This window comes from Sinocyclocheilus grahami, unplaced genomic scaffold (genome assembly GCF_001515645.1).
Source record: "Sinocyclocheilus grahami isolate Dianchi unplaced genomic scaffold, SAMN03320097.WGS_v1.1 scaffold75.1, whole genome shotgun sequence".
NCBI lineage: Eukaryota > Metazoa > Chordata > Actinopteri > Cypriniformes > Cyprinidae > Sinocyclocheilus > Sinocyclocheilus grahami.
Window position 1 is genome coordinate 1,723,252 of NW_015505254.1, and position 18,026 is coordinate 1,741,277.

An 18,026-nucleotide genomic window follows, 5' to 3' on the forward strand; every position below is an offset into this window, starting at 1 on the left:
TATATATATATATATATATATATATTTGAATGGAAGTCAATGATAACCAAAACTGTTTGAATTTTCATATTTTTCATGAAATATCCTCTTTTGTGTTAATCAGACGAAAGAAAGTCATACAGGTTTGGAAAGACATGAGGGGTAGTAAATAATTACAGAATTTTCTTTTTGACTAATATCAACTATCCCTTTAAAATGAGAGCAAAAAATGATCATTTAATTCTTCTGGCCAGAAATAAAGTAAATGTAAAACAGCAAAATTGTGACTGTTTTTGGCAGAAAAAAAAACATTAGTGGACCTCAGGGAGGCAATTAAATAATAATAAATCCATGTTATGACCCCTTTAAATTATATCATAAGGGATGAATTAGGAAGTCGACTGCATGCTTCCTGTATCTGCAATATATATTTGTGTGTGTGCAAGTAAGAGAGAGAGACAGATAAATATGCCATCATGTACCCTTAGATCACTCTGATCTAATCTTAGCCAAGAAGAGCTGACCACGGTCTTGTAGAAGCAAGCAGTCTCGACACGGTCAGATTTCACCCTTTCCGTTAAAGCGACCTGCAGTCTAAACACAAGCGTCCATCAGCTCTATTTCCTTCACAAATACTCACAGACAAGAGTTTCTCAGTGCCTGTGTTGCCCTGAGCAGATGAAAATCTATTTGGCTGGGTATATAACTTATCAGGGGCATGGCAACCATGTGGGTGGAGTTTAGGAAGCACCCATTAAAAATCACTTCTTAAACATATTTGAATTTTTAGTGATATTTAATTGAGCATGCTTGTTTCTTAAAGTTAGTCTTAAAAACATGTTTATCTTGAATGCAGTGTCACATAAAATTAACTGATAAAATGTATACCTTGCCAAATGCAAAAATATAAATATGCCTATATTCTCTTGTGGCATTTAAAATGATTTATTTTAGTTTTTAGTGTTTCATTTTTTTTTTATTTACACAAACAGTATAGAATTTTAATAGGGGCTGTTTATTGGTTTTTGGCCAATTATTGGTTATTGGTACATGAAAATAAATGTCGACTTATCAGGTAGAATTTATATAATTTTTTTAAATACCAGAGAATCCCTTAATACAATCAATAAGTTATGGCAACATTTGTTTTTCCATTATTTAACTCATCAAATCAATTTAACCAATTTCTCTCCCTTTTTACACAATTTACATAAGATAAAACATTTTTAAGCCAGTTTAATGTAATTTAAGTTGAAATAACTTGTATAGCCAAATTGATTATACTTAAAATATTTAAGGCAGCAAATGAAGTTTTTTAAGTTGAAGTTCAAGTTGAAATTTTTAAGGTGTATTTTGCCATACAGCTGTAGTGTCATACATTTGAAATAGCTCAGACACTTTATTTGAGTGTTATTTCTTCTCATAATGACTTAATGATCCATAATGACCCAGGATATCTGAGTAACATCACTGACTAAATGGGGTGAGCAGCTCTGGGATCATTCTGCTTGTTCTGACCATGGATCACGAATTAGCACTGGCTGGATGGCTTCATTCTGACAGTGACATAAAGTACTAACACAAAGTGTGAATGACTTATCCTCGGGGTGCCTGTAAGAAAGTCGTGTGCCATTTCCACGTCAGGCAGAGAGAGTGAGAGAACAGGAAATACAGCCAAGAAGGAGGAGATCTCTGTGTCTAGGGGTGTTGCTGATGGCGCAAAAATGGGGGAAGAGAGAGATAGACGCACATTTATGAATCTTGCCCTGTGGCAGCCATGCCCCGCCGATTCTGCAGACTCGTTGAAATTCCCCCTACTGCAGTCTGACCGTAGCCAAGCAGTCACAAAGAACAGTCGCACCGACCCACAATGCCGCTGACTCACTCACCAGCTATTGTTGTGCAGGGCAGTGAATGTGCAGTTTTATCCCGCGAGAATGCGAACGAGAGCCAAACCCTCTGAGAGAGAAAGAGAGCATGATGGAGAGTTTTATGGATTTGCGGCCAGGGTAGAGCAATAGAATGATGCATAATAGGCCTTTTGCTAGAACAGTGTGCACAACGTTACTCTGTTTCTCCCACATAACTGCTGATGGCAGGAGGAGGTGGAGATATGAGACTGGACTTTAAAGTTTCATCAGATACCAAGTCATTTTTTCCACTTTTTGAAAAAATTGATTGGCTAAAGAAATCAAGTACTTCAGACAAATACAGCTTGATTGAAAAAATCTACTGCAGCTCTTAAATGCTACAAGTGAATTTCGGCATCACAACATCACAATGTTTACAATGAAAAATGGATATTCATTTTGAAATTTGCTAAAGACTACATTTAACAGTGTTATTAAAGAATAAGTTTGCCAACTTTCTACCAACTTTAAACTGTTACAGTGTCAATAGTGTAAATGAACAATGTGTATTCTTTCTCCATGTTACCTGCACTTATCTCCGCTCATGGACAAATGGATTGAGCTCAATGCATTATGGGTGTTGAAGTTTCCCTACCTTTTTTGCAATGTCACAGCCCTTTTATCTGTTTTTCTAGTCATTTAGCGACATTTTTTTTTTAAACTTCACCTTTCTACTGCATAGACAGTCAAGTTTTATTAAAAGCCCATCTTGTCAGTGGTGAATCATCCTTTATGATATGATAATGAAAAAATGATCTCTGTGTTGAGATCACATAACAAGGCGTGTCTTGAAATTTAACAGTATTCAGAGCCGGTGGGGGCAGCAGAGAGGCTAATGTGGTGTAGAGGTTTTTTAATTCAACAAATAAAATTTATTTTCTAATACTGTGTTCCATTCTATGTCAGATGCGAGATATTCCCATTAGATCTTGTACAGGTTGTCCTATTAGATTTTGTCTTATGCATGGAAAATGATGCAAAATGGCAATGCTGCAGTAGCATTTGTTTTGCAGGTATGCAAATATAAACAGAGATTGTTCTGTACTATTTTTAACCCAACCTTCAAACAATAAGGTATGGTGCTAGCAACGCCAAGGTCATTGGTTTGATTCCCAAGGAATGCATGAACTGATGAATACTTTGTATATGTTGAATGCAATGTAAGTCGCTTAGGATATAAGCGTCTGCCATTTATAACATAAAGGTAATGGAAATTAATGTTTACAATTAACTTATCAGTGTCAGTTTTGAAAAGTTGAAATCTTTATGTGGCAGTCTATTACACTTTTCCAAGTAGGAAGTTGGAAATTCCAATTTCTAAACTGAATGGAACACTGCATTAGTTCACCAAAAATGATTAACATCTTAAAGAACTGTTAAAATCTTCCATGATATCAATCATAGTCCTTAATACGCAGAGATCTCAAAGAATTTTAGCATCGAAGGAAAAAAAACAGAGCTAAAGAGAGAGTAAGACAAACACAAAGACAGTTGATGCATGTATTGTGATGTTAGCTGTGTAGAGGCAGTGAGGTGTCCCTCCCCACAGTGGCTGACTATTGCCCTCTCTTCCTCTGCAGCTGAATGGCAGTGGTCAGGTGAAGGTATCCAGTCACTACATCTCCTCTCAGATGCTGGCCCCCCCGCTACCCCCCGGCCTGCCCCGTCTGACGCTGCCCCCAGAGTCCAAATCCAGCACCACCTCTGCAGACGCTGCTGCCAGCTCACCCACCTCCCCCAGTAAGTGGGACACTTGCAACCCGTCCATTTGTTCGCCCTCTCTGTCCCACCTCTGACAGGGGCACCATACCTATAGCCAAAAAACCAGACTGCAGCATACACAAATAAATAGAGTTAAACCCCAGGATTTACATTTTTAGAGTGATTCAATTGGCAAGAAAACTTAATCGACAAATGAAGATGGCTGGCTCAGAGTTAGTGGTCTGGCTTATGTCACAAAGAAACAACACACAGTTGTCTTGGCTGCTTTAAAATGGATAACACATTTTATCATATATATATATATATATATATATATGTAACAAAAGTTAAGAAGTCTTTTTTTCTTGAGAATCTTTCACTTTCAACTGAAAATTCAGTTTGCCATCACAGGAATAAATAAATTACATTTTAAAGTATATAAAATTGTATTTACTTATTTTTTTAATTAAAAGCAACTTTGGTGAGCATAAGAGACTTCTTTCAAAAATGGTAGTGCATTTATTTACATTTTTACTTTGTAATTTTTTAATTAATTATTTATTTCTGTTAATAATCAGAATAAACAATGTTTCGTGTTTTTTGTAGTTAATTTGCATAACTATTGGCTTTTTACAGTTGCCAGGCAACGTTGCAACTCTGCGCATTCATATATATTTTTAAACAGCTTCAAAGTGAACTGTCTGTTAAATAAACGCTAAATTTCAGTGTTAGAGAAACAAAGAAAGTGTCTTTCCATCAGTAAACCATATAAACACATACATTTGGATGAAAAGTCGATCAGCTTTAATGAACCAGTGCTTGCTGCCCTGTCCATTAATCATGCTAATTTAATTGTTAATGCAGAGAACAGCTCAATATGTTCACTATCTGCTGTGCTGCAGAATCCTAGATGATCAATCTCCTCGATACGCCATCTCACACAGTCAGACTCAATGCTCGACATGATTATTCAGCTAGAATCACGTTCCGTAATTACGTCAGCTTATCCAAAGGCCCGTTTGATAAAGATGGATGCGTAGATTATGTTGTGTTCCTTATTTACCAACAAGACAAGGAGAATTTCCAAAGAAACATAAGAAAGCACATCAGCTTCCGTAATTGCTGAGAATACAGTCTTTAAGAGATGAAGGCGCACGTTCACTAACAACAGACTGGATTTACATAAGCAGACAACAGAATGAGCCTCCGCCGCACAGAATATTTATTTACACAGTCTGATGGTAACAAACAGAAACTGTGACCCAGTTTCAGCATCAATTTGTGTGCCTGTGTGAAACAGATGCACGCCATACACCCTTAAACTGCATTTTAGATCTCCACTGAATATAGTAATATTAAACTGTGTGTTTTAAACACTAAATCCACCAGGAACCAGATTTTGAAACTGATATCACTGCTTATACCTTACAGAGATTTGCATGATGTTGAGAATTTGAGAATAACTTTACGGTCCCATTTCAATCCCAATTGCTCTCTTTCTCTCAGCATACTCTGCTCCCGGGACGCCACCTACGCGCTCCTTCGTAGGAATTGGTTCTCGAGACACTGGCAGTTTGTATCAGGCACAGGTATCACAACACAAACCTCCATATACATTTTATTCACACACAAACTCACAGATCATCCCCCCTCAAACACACACACACACACACCTCAAATGAAATTGTAATGCTTATTATAGACTAAACTGAATAACTCCATTTTAACTACTGAAAACTTCTTGATCTTTTTCTTGATAACTTTCAGAAACCTAACCACCATGAAAATTTTAAAAATTCAATCTTGATTTCAAGCAGTACTTGAAAATTTCCCTTGAACCCCAGTGCCCTGAGCAAACACTACAGCAGCGCTAGTCTGGACCCTCTGAGAGACCCAAGCCTTCTGTGTTCAATTATAGATCAGAAATGAGCAGATACAGTATCTACTGCTGGACCCTCAGCTGCCAAATGAAATGTAGCCTTTCACATTAAATATACAGCCAATGTAGATACAACACCTTAACCAATATATGGGTAATTCATAGAATGTCAGGAATTATTTTTTTAAAAATTCTGTCAAATCAACCAAATTTCAGAAACTTCCCTGGCTCAAATTTTTATATAAGCATGTATAGTAATAAAAGCCAAAATATTAAATGTCATGGATGAATATTTACTGAGTAATCCTCTTTTTTTGTAGAGGGGGGTCAAAATGGCAATTTTCACCTGAGATTCAGAGCCAATTTACAGGGGGCTAAAAATGACTTCAGAAAGATGGCAGCATCATAATGTTACTTTTACACAGAGATTGGTAGGTCTATTAGTAAAATCTGTTGACTTTAGCAATCTTTGTTGCATTATGTGCCAATTGTGACCGTTCAAAAATGGGGAAAGAGCACTTTTCACGTTTTTTCTCCAAAGTTTGCAGGCCTGTAACTCAAGAAGTATTAAAGATATCTTAATGCCCTTTTAGATTTTGGGTCTTTCTTTTCTTTTGGCATGTTTTTTTAAGGACCTATATGGCTTGGTTCCAGAGATACTGGGATCTCAATATGGCTCCTGGGGTAAATCGTTAAATTGTACACATTTTCAGTGTCAAAAACCAAATGTGGATCAATTTGCAAAAATATGATACTTCTTTTCTTTTAAAGAGGAATGTCTGAAGAACAAATAATGTTGAAACTAGAGATGTATCTCATTTCCTTCTGTCAAAACAACTGCATTGAACATAACTGTCCGAGTGCCATAAATATTATTTTTCCCAAGTTTGTGTGCTTATAACTCAAGAAGTCTTAAAGATATCACAATATGATTTTAGATTCTAGATCTTAATAAACTTTTCTTTTGGAGTCTTCATTTTCAAGGCCCTACATCATTCAGTCCCAAAGATAGGGGGGGTCTCAATGAGGTTTCATATTGTTGAAAGGGGTCATATGATGCGATTAAAAATTTTATTTTCTCTTTGGAGTGTTACAAGCTCTTGGTGCATAAAGTTGCAAATGTAAAGTCTCAAATCCAAAGAGATATTCTTTATAAAAGTTAAGAGTCAACCACGCCTACCTAAAACGGCTCGTTTAAACATGCCCCTACATGTCTACGTCACTGTGTAGGAAGATTTGCATAACACCGCCCTAATGTTCACGCAAAGAAAGAAGGTATAACTTTTATTCTCGCTGTAGTTTTGTTGTTGCCGCCGGCGCCATGTTGTGGAGATGCTGTGTGCTTCAGTTGTGAAAGCGAAACTACTTTGTTTGGCCTTCCAAAAGAGGACGATATCTGCTTCATCATGCCTAGAGCAGATATCAACTTTGCGCTGTGGATCGCCAGATCTGAACCTGCAGAGTAGCATACAAATGGGTCTGTGCTCAAAGGCTGTTCTATAAAGTGGGGCAGTTCCAACTTTGCAAGGACAGTCTGGCGCTTCTGACTCACGGCCTGTAAGTAAATTTTTTATATTTAAAGAATTTGCCACTGATGATTCAAATGCGAGTTTTGATCAGTGTAGAGTAGCGCTCGTTGTTTGTCGTTTCTCCGATCACAAATGCAGACATGGTTTTATGTTTACGCGGCGCGATACGCAACGCGTAAAAACACAGTATAAGTCATTATAATCCATAATTATGTCCCCACTGGATGCAACGAATGCCTCGTTTATAATGGGTTTTATTGGTTTTGTCTTGCTGTGCCAGGAGAAGGCATCACAGACAGTGTGTTAAGGGGCGTAACATTTCTGTCACACGCTTGAGGTATTCAGCCAATCACAATGCACTGGATAGCTGGCCAATCAGCGCACACCTCGCTTTTCAGACCGATGAGCTTTGTAAAAATCGACGTTTTTCAGAAAAGCGGGGCTTAGAGGAGAAACAATAATGTACATTATGTGGAAAATAATGTGTTTCTTTTACCTTAAACCGCATAAACACATTGCATTACACCAAATACACAGCATAATGTTCTTTTTAGCAACGTCATATGACCCCTTGAATATTACCCATTTTCAGCGCTTGAAAACCAACAGGTTTTTTTTGGTCACTTTGTATACAGCTGATACTTATTAGGTAACAAGGTAACAACATGCTATACATGTATGTGTGTATACAACATGCCAGAATTATGCTAGTAACATGCTAATCATGCTAGGAACATTATTAGCAACAATTTAGCTACATGCTATCAACATGCTAACTTCATGCTAATTATGCTAGTTACATGCTAATCATGCTAGAAACATTATTAGCAACAATTTAGCTACATGCTAATCATGTTAGCAACATGCTAATCATAGAAAAATGATTAGCAACATGCTAACTGAATGCTAATCAAGCTAGCAACATGCTAATTTTCTAATTTATCTACATTTTCAAATATGAAGCTTTTACAGCTGCTTTAAACTTTCAGGCTTGGCTTTCTCAAGCCAACCTAAAGTTTGTCTTGACAAACGTTTTTATGTAGTTGTATATAAAGCAGAATATCTGAAGAATTCGTCCGGTTATGAATGACCAGGATTAATTGTTAACTCTAGGTAAAATATGCACAGTGTGAAATGTAAAATATGATTACTCAGGATCCCATTTACTTGGGGTTTAGAATTACCCAGTGTTAATTATTCCAAGTGTGAGAGATCTTAAAGGTTTGAGGTACTATCTGTGATTCTGCCAAATATGCCCTTTAGCAGTAGATACTACTTAATCTGATGAAGTTTCACATTATATTACAATAAAAAAGAAAAATAAATTTTAATAATTAATCCAGATGAGGAAAAATCTTGGTTTATTGATGTGAATGCAATGTGTGGTAAAAGCAGCCACTTTTCCCTAGGAGGCATGTGATTTGTTTCAAACATGTTACAATACTGCATATCTGAACTCTTGGTAGCTTCAGAAGCTGTTAAAATGAACAAAATCTCTGAAATATCAAAATATCCCTGAAAATGATTCAAATATAAAATCTTATGAATAGACTACTGAAAGAAGGTAATGTGCCTCAGCTTGTCCATTTCAGTCTATTTTAAGCACTCCGACAGGTATGTTTTATACATATTGTTTTGATAGAAGGAAACAAGATACAATTCTAATTTCAACATTATTTATTCTTCAGACATTGTTCTTTAAATTAAATAAGTATAGACTGTATACAAAGTGACCAACATTTGGTTTTTGACCAATCTGGAGCCTCATTGAGACCCCCCTATCGATGGGACTGAATTATGTAGGGCCTTGAAAATGAAGTTTCCAAAAGAAAAATATATTAAGAACTAGAATCTAAAATCTTTAAGACTTCTTGAGTTATAGGCACACAAACTTGGGAAAAATAATATTTATGGCACTCGGACAGTTATTTTCAATGCAGTTGTTTTGACAGAGGGAAACAAGATACATTTCTAGTTTCAACATTATTTGTTTTTCAGACATTCCTCTTTAAAAGAAAAGAAGTATCATATTTTTGCAAATTGACCCACATTTGTTTTTTGACCACTGAAAATGTGTACAATTTAACAATTTACTCCTGGAGCCATATTGAAATTACAATATCTCTGGAACTGAACAATACAGGGCCTTAAAAATGAAGACGTCAAAAGAAACATTTGTGAAGACCCAAAATCTAAAAGGTCATTAAGATATCTTTAATACTTCTTGAGTTACAGGCCTGCAAACTTTGGAGATAAAACTTGATAAGTGCTCTTTCCCAATTTTTGAATGGTCACAATTGGCACATAATGCAACAAAGATTGCTAAAGTCAACAGATTTTACTAATAGACCTACCAATCTCTGTGTAAAGTAACATTATGATGCTGCCATCTTTCTGAAGTCATTTTTAGCCCCCTGTAAATTGGCTCTGAATCTCAGGTGAAACTTGCCATTTTGACCCTCCTATACAAAAAAGCAGATTACTCAGTAAATATTCATCCATGACATTTAATATTTTGGCTTTGTTTATCGTGTTTATATTTCTTCAGAAAAAATATTAGCAAAATCATACATTTGAGCCGGGGACCTCTGGTTGAGTTGACACGGAATGACCCTGCTAATCATAGTAACTGATTATTTGCTTGATTATTATTATTACATGATATATATTATATTATTATTTTATTATTTTTATCAGAAAACAAGACAAAAAAATTATTAAACTAATGTTTTTTTTGCAGTCCACTATATAATCCTATGAATTCAGCCTTCATATTTATTAATCACATGAGAAACTGTTTATCGTGTTTATATTTCTTCAGAAAAAATATTAGCAAAATCATACATTTGAGCCGGGGACCTCTGGTTGAGTTGACACGGAATGACCCTGCTAATCATAGTAACTGATTATTTGCTTGATTATTATTATTACATGATATATATTATATTATTATTTTATTATTTTTATCAGAAAACAAGACAAAAAAATTATTAAACTAATGTTTTTTTTGCAGTCCACTATGGGGGGGGGGGGGGGGGTCCTTCATATTTATTAATCACATGAGAAACTTTTGCATGCTCAGCAAAATCCTGACCTGATTAAAAGGCACAAAATAGCATCTGACATTTTTTGTGATGCTTCATGAATCCTATAGGACATGAGCCCATAAATAAGCACTTGAAAGGTCTTCCATAAGTAATAGCTGAGATTTCGCTGAGGAATGCGGCAGTGCTCAGGTAAAATCTGAACTGTGGAGGTGATTGAACTGCATGGCTCAGGAGTCCGAGTGCGCTGCTGCATTGCAGTGCTTTCAGCTCCATAAAAAAGTGTAAATGCACTTGACTGAGCCGTGTGATGAGAGAGAGAGAGAGACAGAAGAGTGATCAGTAAGTACTGGAGGACTAGTGTGTGTTCGTGTGCATTAGAGATCATTTCTTGAAAACCTTCAGCCTAACAGCAGTCAAGGTTCGTCTCTTACTGTTGTTTTGTATGCGAGTTGTGCACTAGGGAAAGTCAGAACTTTTCTGGCTCTCTTCTAGATGTGTGTCTGTGTCCCTTTGAGAGTGTCATGAGCTGAGAGGGAGGGGGAAAGAAGTAGTCAAATGACCGGGGGGGGGGGGGGGGGGGGGGGGGGGGGGGTACCGTTCATTTGCTCCTTGATGGTCACGTCCAGGGCTGTCTGGTTGCTAGAGGAAACCAGACATGATGTAATTGTCGGGTGAACCTGTGCTTGAGGGAATGGAAAAGGAAGAGACCACTGTGACCAATCAAATTGACCAATCTGTGTTGTACGACCTATACTAACACTTGAATCATTGACTGTCCAGGTCTAGTTTGACAAAACACAGTTGTCTTTTTCTTTCTTTCACTGTAAGAAGTGAAAGTGTACAGTTCTTGCACATTTTTACTTAGCTTTTTTTTGTTTGTACTTTATTTAGTTTTCGTATACAACATAAACTAGATCAACAAGCATGGTCCAATTACTTAGCTATTTTTACCAGACTATAAAAAGACTTGATTATTATTAAACAATTAACTTAAAATAAATTAAAATATTTAGTTTTATCCTTTTTTATTCCTTTTGTTTGCACTGTGGAAAGCAGGGTTATTATCGTCAACTAAAACTAAATACATTTTTGTTCATTGAAATAATTTAAATCTAAAATAAAATATAAATAATAGATGAAAAACTAATTTAAAAAATGTTTGCCTTGGCAACTAAATGAAAAAAGTTGAAATGAAACTGGAAATTATTACACTAAACACTCTAAACACTAAAACTAAACTTTTTAAAGTTTTAAAAATAAATGTAATTAAACTAAAGTAACTGAAAATATTAATAAATATATATATATAATAGTATATAAATAATACTAAAATAACACTGGTAAAAATGTGAAGTTCCTGTCATACCTGTTTTGACCCTTAAAAATAAATTAAATAATCATTATAATAATTATTATTAAACAATATTGTTTGCTTGAATACAACAACCAGTTAAATTATTTTTTTATTATCACATGAAACGTTTTAATATACCTGTTCTGTCTTTCTTTTTCTTTCTTTCTTTCTTTCTTCCCTCTCTCATTCTTTGGCTTTGTATTAAACTCAGAGTTTAATGGACTTCTGTTGTTTTCTTTTCTGTGATGAAAAGGGTACGTTACAAACAGTCTTTGTTTTTAGAGGAGCTTGTATTTCAGCCTCACCTCCAAGCTCTCCTGAAGCACTGTAATTAAAGGGCGAGACTGTCATTTGTTAGGCCCTTGTGGTCTAATATGTCCCCCTTCTTGGACTGTGAACCCGCCCTCGTCTCAGCTTTATATTTTCATAACCTAAACCACCTGTCACCAAGACAAAGCCTGTAGCTTTTATAGGCAACTAAATATTTTGTTTGGAGTGAACGCCTAACCACTGTTAGCCTGGGCTTGACTGGTCACTGTGTCCTCCAGACAGAATGAGTGAGTGAGAAAGTTTGAGCTTTTCGATGTACCCTAGTGCAAAGAAAAATGGAAATATCAGACAACTGGTAAAAAGAGAGCAGTCTGTAATGACGAGACAAAGATGGAATGGAAACATTCCAGATTTTAACCTTGGAATATCATTTTAACACCTGGCCTTGAACTTGCCATCTTTACAATTTAGATGATTAAAAATCACATTTGTGTGCCATTATGGATATCAAGTAAATGATTAATGTGTTCATTCAGTATTAGAATTTTTATATTGTATAATTTTCATATCTGGAGTTTGGCTATATTCAGATTTTAGAGTGTCTAAATATTTATATACAGTGGGTACGGAAAGTATTCAGACCCCCTTAAATTTTTCCCTCTTTGTTATATTGCAGCCATTTGCTAAAATCATTAAACTGTTAAACTGTAAAACAGAACATTTGTTGATTTTTTATAAATATAACAGAAGTTGTAGCAATATGGTATGCTCATAGTTTAGCTAGTCAAGCTTTTACATCTTATTTTGTGAATTTTCTTTCATGACACTCTTCTTGTAACCAATTTGTTTATTGTTCCACCAATAAGCCTTCATTTGTTTGATCTGATTCAGCTCACCAACAGCAACCACTAAAAACTTCCATGAAGAAAGCAAATAGTATGTAATTTTCAAGGCACATATCAGCTTAATTTAACATCTTTAGTCAGTTTCACTAGTGGTTTTGCATTGGTTTGCTTGTATCAACATTTGTATAGATGGATTTGATAATGACTCCCTACTTTCTGGCCCGGTTCTGTTGGCCTTCACCACATTAATCAAAGAAAATAGAGGAGACGACGCTACACGTGACATTTTCTTGAGCTGTTTTGATCATATTTAAGTATAAATTCTAAGCAGGCCATCAGTTTGAGGTGAGACGGGAGATTATATCTACAAAAATATTACAATCAAGAAGAGAGGCATATGTTGCGGCACATTTTCCTACCAAAGAAAGTATTGAGTTTCCATAACAAACATACACTGGAAATATAAAAATCTCAACTTGACTCTCTAGAGGAAGAGGATTGTGGATTTATCTCATCAAGAGACATTTTCAGTATAGTAAAATGGCATGTTGTCACTTGAACGCAAAGCCAAGATGATATCCAGAACTCTGGAGTATATATATGTCTGTGTGTGTTTCTCCAGAATATATTTATGAATTCACTTTTTCCTCTCGAGTATTCAAGGATAATATTTAGCCTTTCGGTTTCAGGTGAAATGCATTTTGACAAAGGAGTGGCTGTAATTGTGCTGTCAAATTCACAAGGCATGAAAACAAGTACGATCCCTACACTGCCCACTCTCATAGGCTCGGAGTTTGATTCAGTAATCAACACGAAATATGATTTGGGAAAATTGCATCCCAATACACTGTAGTAATCACTCAGAAAGCAGCATCTTTGCATTTCCCAGCAGTGTCGGCTGTCATTATAAACATATTTCTCTTCCTGGCAGTATGCTGAAGTGTCATGAGTTGTGTAAGGTTAATCTTAGCTCCAGTTTCAATCCAGTATCACTCCATTCATAGCGAGCTAGCAAACAGAAGTCAAAATAGACTGATTTCATTAAGTAAAAACTTGAAAGATGTGGAAGTAATGTATGATTAGGTACTTAATAACTTTTGGCATGTTATTTTAGATGCTTGGTGGTGCATGTGGTCCATAGATTGCGAAACTGCCCTTTTCGTTGATCAATGAGCAAGAGCTGCCAAAACTCTTTGGCGCCACGGCTGCCGTGTGCACTGTTTTTATACCTAAATGTGTCAAACCATTTTAATGTAGATTCTCAAGGCTGTGTGCTAATATCTGGGCACTGCATTGTGGATTTGGGGAGTCATTAGTCTGTGGTTTGGTGTTGATCAAGAATCAAGCCATCAGTCTGATGTACACAAACTCCTCAGCAGGGAATGGGAACAAATTTTCCTTTTTTAGCATTATTAAATCAATACATTTGTGGGGTAGTTAAAGACGTCTGTTGGACTGCTGTGAAATTACTTAAACCTTAGTGGAAAATATTGAGCCAGGGGCTTATGGCATGAACTCCTTTTTTCTGTTTTTAAACCTTGCCAAATTTTAAAAAGACTTCAATGGTCTGTGAATGAAAGCCAAAATCCTGTTATGCTTTTAAAAGGTTTTGGGTGGGATCCTGCTGAGCTCTCTCTCTCTCTCTCTCTCTCTGTCTGGCACTTGTAGCTTTTTATTCTGTATTAGTTTTAATAGGTTCCTCAATTCTGGCCCCCGACTAAGTGTTTGCCTCCCGTTATCAGAAAGACTGATTGTAGTGAACGTGGAACGTCCAACTCATTAGGTTCTGTTTTGAATAGTAGAGTGGGGTGCGTTTGCATTGTTTAGGTCCTCATGGACAGGACACATACAACCTACAGTACTGTCACCACCATTTTCAAAAACTAAACTCACACACTATCTGGGTATATGGCTGTTTCTTCTACTACTGACACTTTAATGTTCCAGGGTGTGATTTTGAATTGTATTATTTCTAGCCATCCCCCCAGGTGTCGTTTCTTACAATTTACTACTGTATTTCAAAAAATACAGTAAAAAAAAGTAATATAGTGACATATTATAGTTTGAAATAACAGTTTTCCTTTTTAATGTATTTTAAAATGTAATTTATTTCTGTAATGGCAAAGCTAAATTTTCAGCAGCTATTACTCTAGGCTACAGGGGGAAAACGTGATCCTTCAGAAATCATTCTAATATGTTGATAAAAACATTTCTTATTATCAGTGTTGAAAACAGTTGCACTTCTTTACATTTTTGTACAAAACCATCATAAAATTCAAAAGAACTGCATTTATTTGAAATACATATTTTTTAACAATGTAAAAGTCTTTATTGTCACTTTTGATCAATGTAATGCATCCTTGATTAATAACATATTCATTTTTAAAAAGTACAACTTTTAAATGGTTGTGTAAATATCACTTGTGAACAGAATATTTTTATTGTGTATTCATCATTTCTAATCAAATTATAAAGTTGTCATGAAAATATGCATAGGTTCCATGAAAAGTGAAATGACTGTTGGCTATGAAATAAGTCATAGCAAGTCAAGGAAGTTGGCCTTTTTTATTTCAGAAATGCAGTTTCAACCACAAAATGCTATTCAACAGTACACAAATTGAAATGACATTGTGGTGGGAATGTTTATGTGATTTTAGAAAAATGACAGAATGATGAATGAATGTGTATCCTGGGTTGGACATTGTTAGTAGACAAATAAAACTAGTGTGAAAAGTGTGTTTTGAGAAAACTCTACAAAGCCAAAAGTGGCCATAGTTTAAGAAAACCCATATAAATCGCCCTGTGCATTCAATTTAGAGGAAACGGATCCATCTCGACTAGACTGCGGTTGGCTTCAGATGAGTTTTTATCTGATTTAGCTGGATATCCCATAGCGCTCCTCCTATTGTGTTACTTGTGTTTGTACAGATGTTGTAGTGATTTTGATTCTCTCTCTTTCTCTATCTTGCAGTCCTGGTATCTGGGGAACTGATCATCACACACACGCAGACGAACCCGAGGAGGCACAGACATGGATTCGAAAAATCTTTTTTTTGTGGAATTTACAAGAAAAAAAGTTGTGAACGAGATGCAAGAGGGAAAATCAGATATATATGCAGTATTTTTGTATATATACACACACATATATATATATACACAATATGTGTGTATAGATATATGTGCACACATATTTATATATGCATAACGACGTACAGTATAAGATGCTTCAATACACTTTTTTCTGAAAAGACAATGGAAACGGAGACGAGCGCGAGAGAACGGCCATAGGTGGAACAGAAGAAAAGGAGACAAAAGAGGAGGATGTTTTTTCTGGGAGGGCAGCCCGAACTATGGCGTACATTTACGGACGTGTCGAAAAAGGCCCACCCTGACTCCCTACCTCCTGGAATGCCTCTCCTCAACCCCCTCCTTCTGCTACAGGTGCTGCTTCCTCCTATATGCAAAATAAGTATCCTTTATTTTCTTAACGAACAGGGAAGAGAAACCCCAACGAAAGGGTTTTTCCGCTAGCATTTCGCCACAGGTTCGGAGGTGAGCACGGTCTGTTTTTCTTCTTTTTTTTTTTTTAAGTGCGCAAAGGCAACATGGCGTGGAAAAGGAAACGAAAAGGTTGATGCTTCCGTTCACACGACAGAAAAGAAACGCAAAGGCTACTTTTCATCCAGTTTTATTGACAATCATGTATCTGCGTCCTTGGTTTCGTTCAGAGGGTGATGTTTTCTAAATTGCATTCTCCACCATTTGTAACGGAGTCCACTTTTTGGTGGAAGCCCGTCATGTTTTTTGTACATCGGAGGAATATTAGTGGTACCTCAGTGACATTATAAATCACAGTCAGTGTCTATACACACATGCACACACACTTATACGTAAACACACCTGTCTTGAGGCAATGGCATGTACTGTTAAAGGCTACACAAGGTGTGTGTGAGCTGTGATACAGCCTTCATAGGATGAGCCAGGGAATAGCAGGGGTGAATTAGCACCTTCCTCACTTGGCAATATGAAAGCCCCTCATTCCCTGGACCCCGCTGTAAGTGTGTGTGCGTGTCATAAACATTAGTAGTCCCTTATTCATCTCTGTGAGTTCACAGTTTAGGGGGTTTTGATTCATGTAGATTCATGGATTTTTCCACATAGCGACAAAGGGAGTTGAAATATAGTTCTGTCATTACTTAGACAGTATTGGGTGTAGAGGATAGATTTTTTTTTCTCTATGTGTAATTTGTTTCAATTCATTGGAAATTACAGGCATTGCACTACTTTAAATTTTTATTTTTCCTCTTTTGCAAATTCGTGTTCGCCCTAATCGTATGGAATGCTGCGAGTCGATTATTTTTGTCATGTTCTGATCTCACGGTAGATGAGGGTTGGTTTCCTAGTAGCTAAGAAGCTGATCAGAACAATCCAACATTTTCTATGTAAATGTGTCCATGTTTATGTGATTACTTTTATACAATTCCCATAGTTTAAGAAGAAAAAAATCAGGCTTTCTTTTTTCCCCACGTTTCTATTGCAGGAAACTATGACTGTTTTTATTTTGAAGCAGATTATACACTTTAATCCGTAGGAATGTCAAAGATTTGGAAGTTTGACGTGAGACGGGCTGTAATGCCCAATACAAAAAAGGAAGTCAGCTGCCCATCCCAGAGTTCATTGGGAGGTGGACGCCTATGACCAGCATGTCTCTGCTTGGTTGCCTCAGAAGTGGGTTATTCTGCACTCTGAGATGTGTTGATTTGTACTAATGAAATAACATCAGGGCTTAATCTACAACGCTACCGAACCCAAATCACGAAGCCATGAAAAGTGCCTGAGACATTGCAAGATTTTCATTTGAATTATTCTTCTTTCTTTCTTTTTTTTTAAAGACTTGGACATTTTGTGTCATCTACTGTGGGTTGTTGTTGTTGTTGTAAGAGTTCGAGGGGTTGTTTTTATGCCCAGAGAGATATTTTAACTGGCCTCGCAAGCCCCTCATCAGCTGCATGGGCTAACGCTTAGCCACAGGAAACGCAGACAACTGAACATAAAACACACGCATACACACCTTTATAATCAGAACATGACAAAATCAACACATATCAGAGCTTTACTAGGTACCCTCACAAACACACACACACACACACACACACACACCGATATTATGTAATATCCACACTCTCTGGTTGCTTTCACTAACCTTTTATAATGGCTTCGCTTACACATTCTATTAAGTTGACCATAGTAAGGCCCAGAATACATACGACATGACTTGTTTTAATGGTGCTGATATGAAAATTATATGGAAATCTCTATATATGAATTATATATAACTTTGCATGGTGCTTTCAAAAGAAAAATCATGAGAATTAAGCTCAAACGACCACCGTATCGCTGACATGGGCGCATGGCAGATAATCTTAGTATTAACTCTGAAGCAAAATGTTCCCCGACTTCTCCTTAATAACCCCCTTTGAGCAAAGAGCCAATGACACAGATGGATTTTACC

General features: G+C 36.4%; 1 protein-coding gene across 2 annotated transcripts in view; it reads left to right on the plus strand.

Annotated features, from left to right (window-relative positions):
• Positions 1 to 17,866, plus strand: part of LOC107585880 (nuclear factor 1 C-type-like) — a 99,636-nt gene extending 81,770 nt beyond the window's left edge. Inside the window, exons 9-11 of one of the 2 annotated variants that reach the window (XM_016273059.1) lie at positions 3,470 to 3,629; positions 5,097 to 5,179; positions 15,486 to 17,866. In XM_016273059.1, the coding sequence (XP_016128545.1) occupies positions 3,470 to 3,629; positions 5,097 to 5,179; positions 15,486 to 15,506 (264 nt within the window). In that variant the 3' untranslated portion in view covers positions 15,507 to 17,866. Of the gene's footprint in view, positions 1 to 3,469; positions 3,630 to 5,096; positions 5,180 to 5,357; positions 5,685 to 15,485 lie in introns of those variants that run through there. The other variant, XM_016273060.1, reaches the window with a different exon arrangement.
• Positions 17,867 to 18,026: the final 160 nt, after the last annotated feature.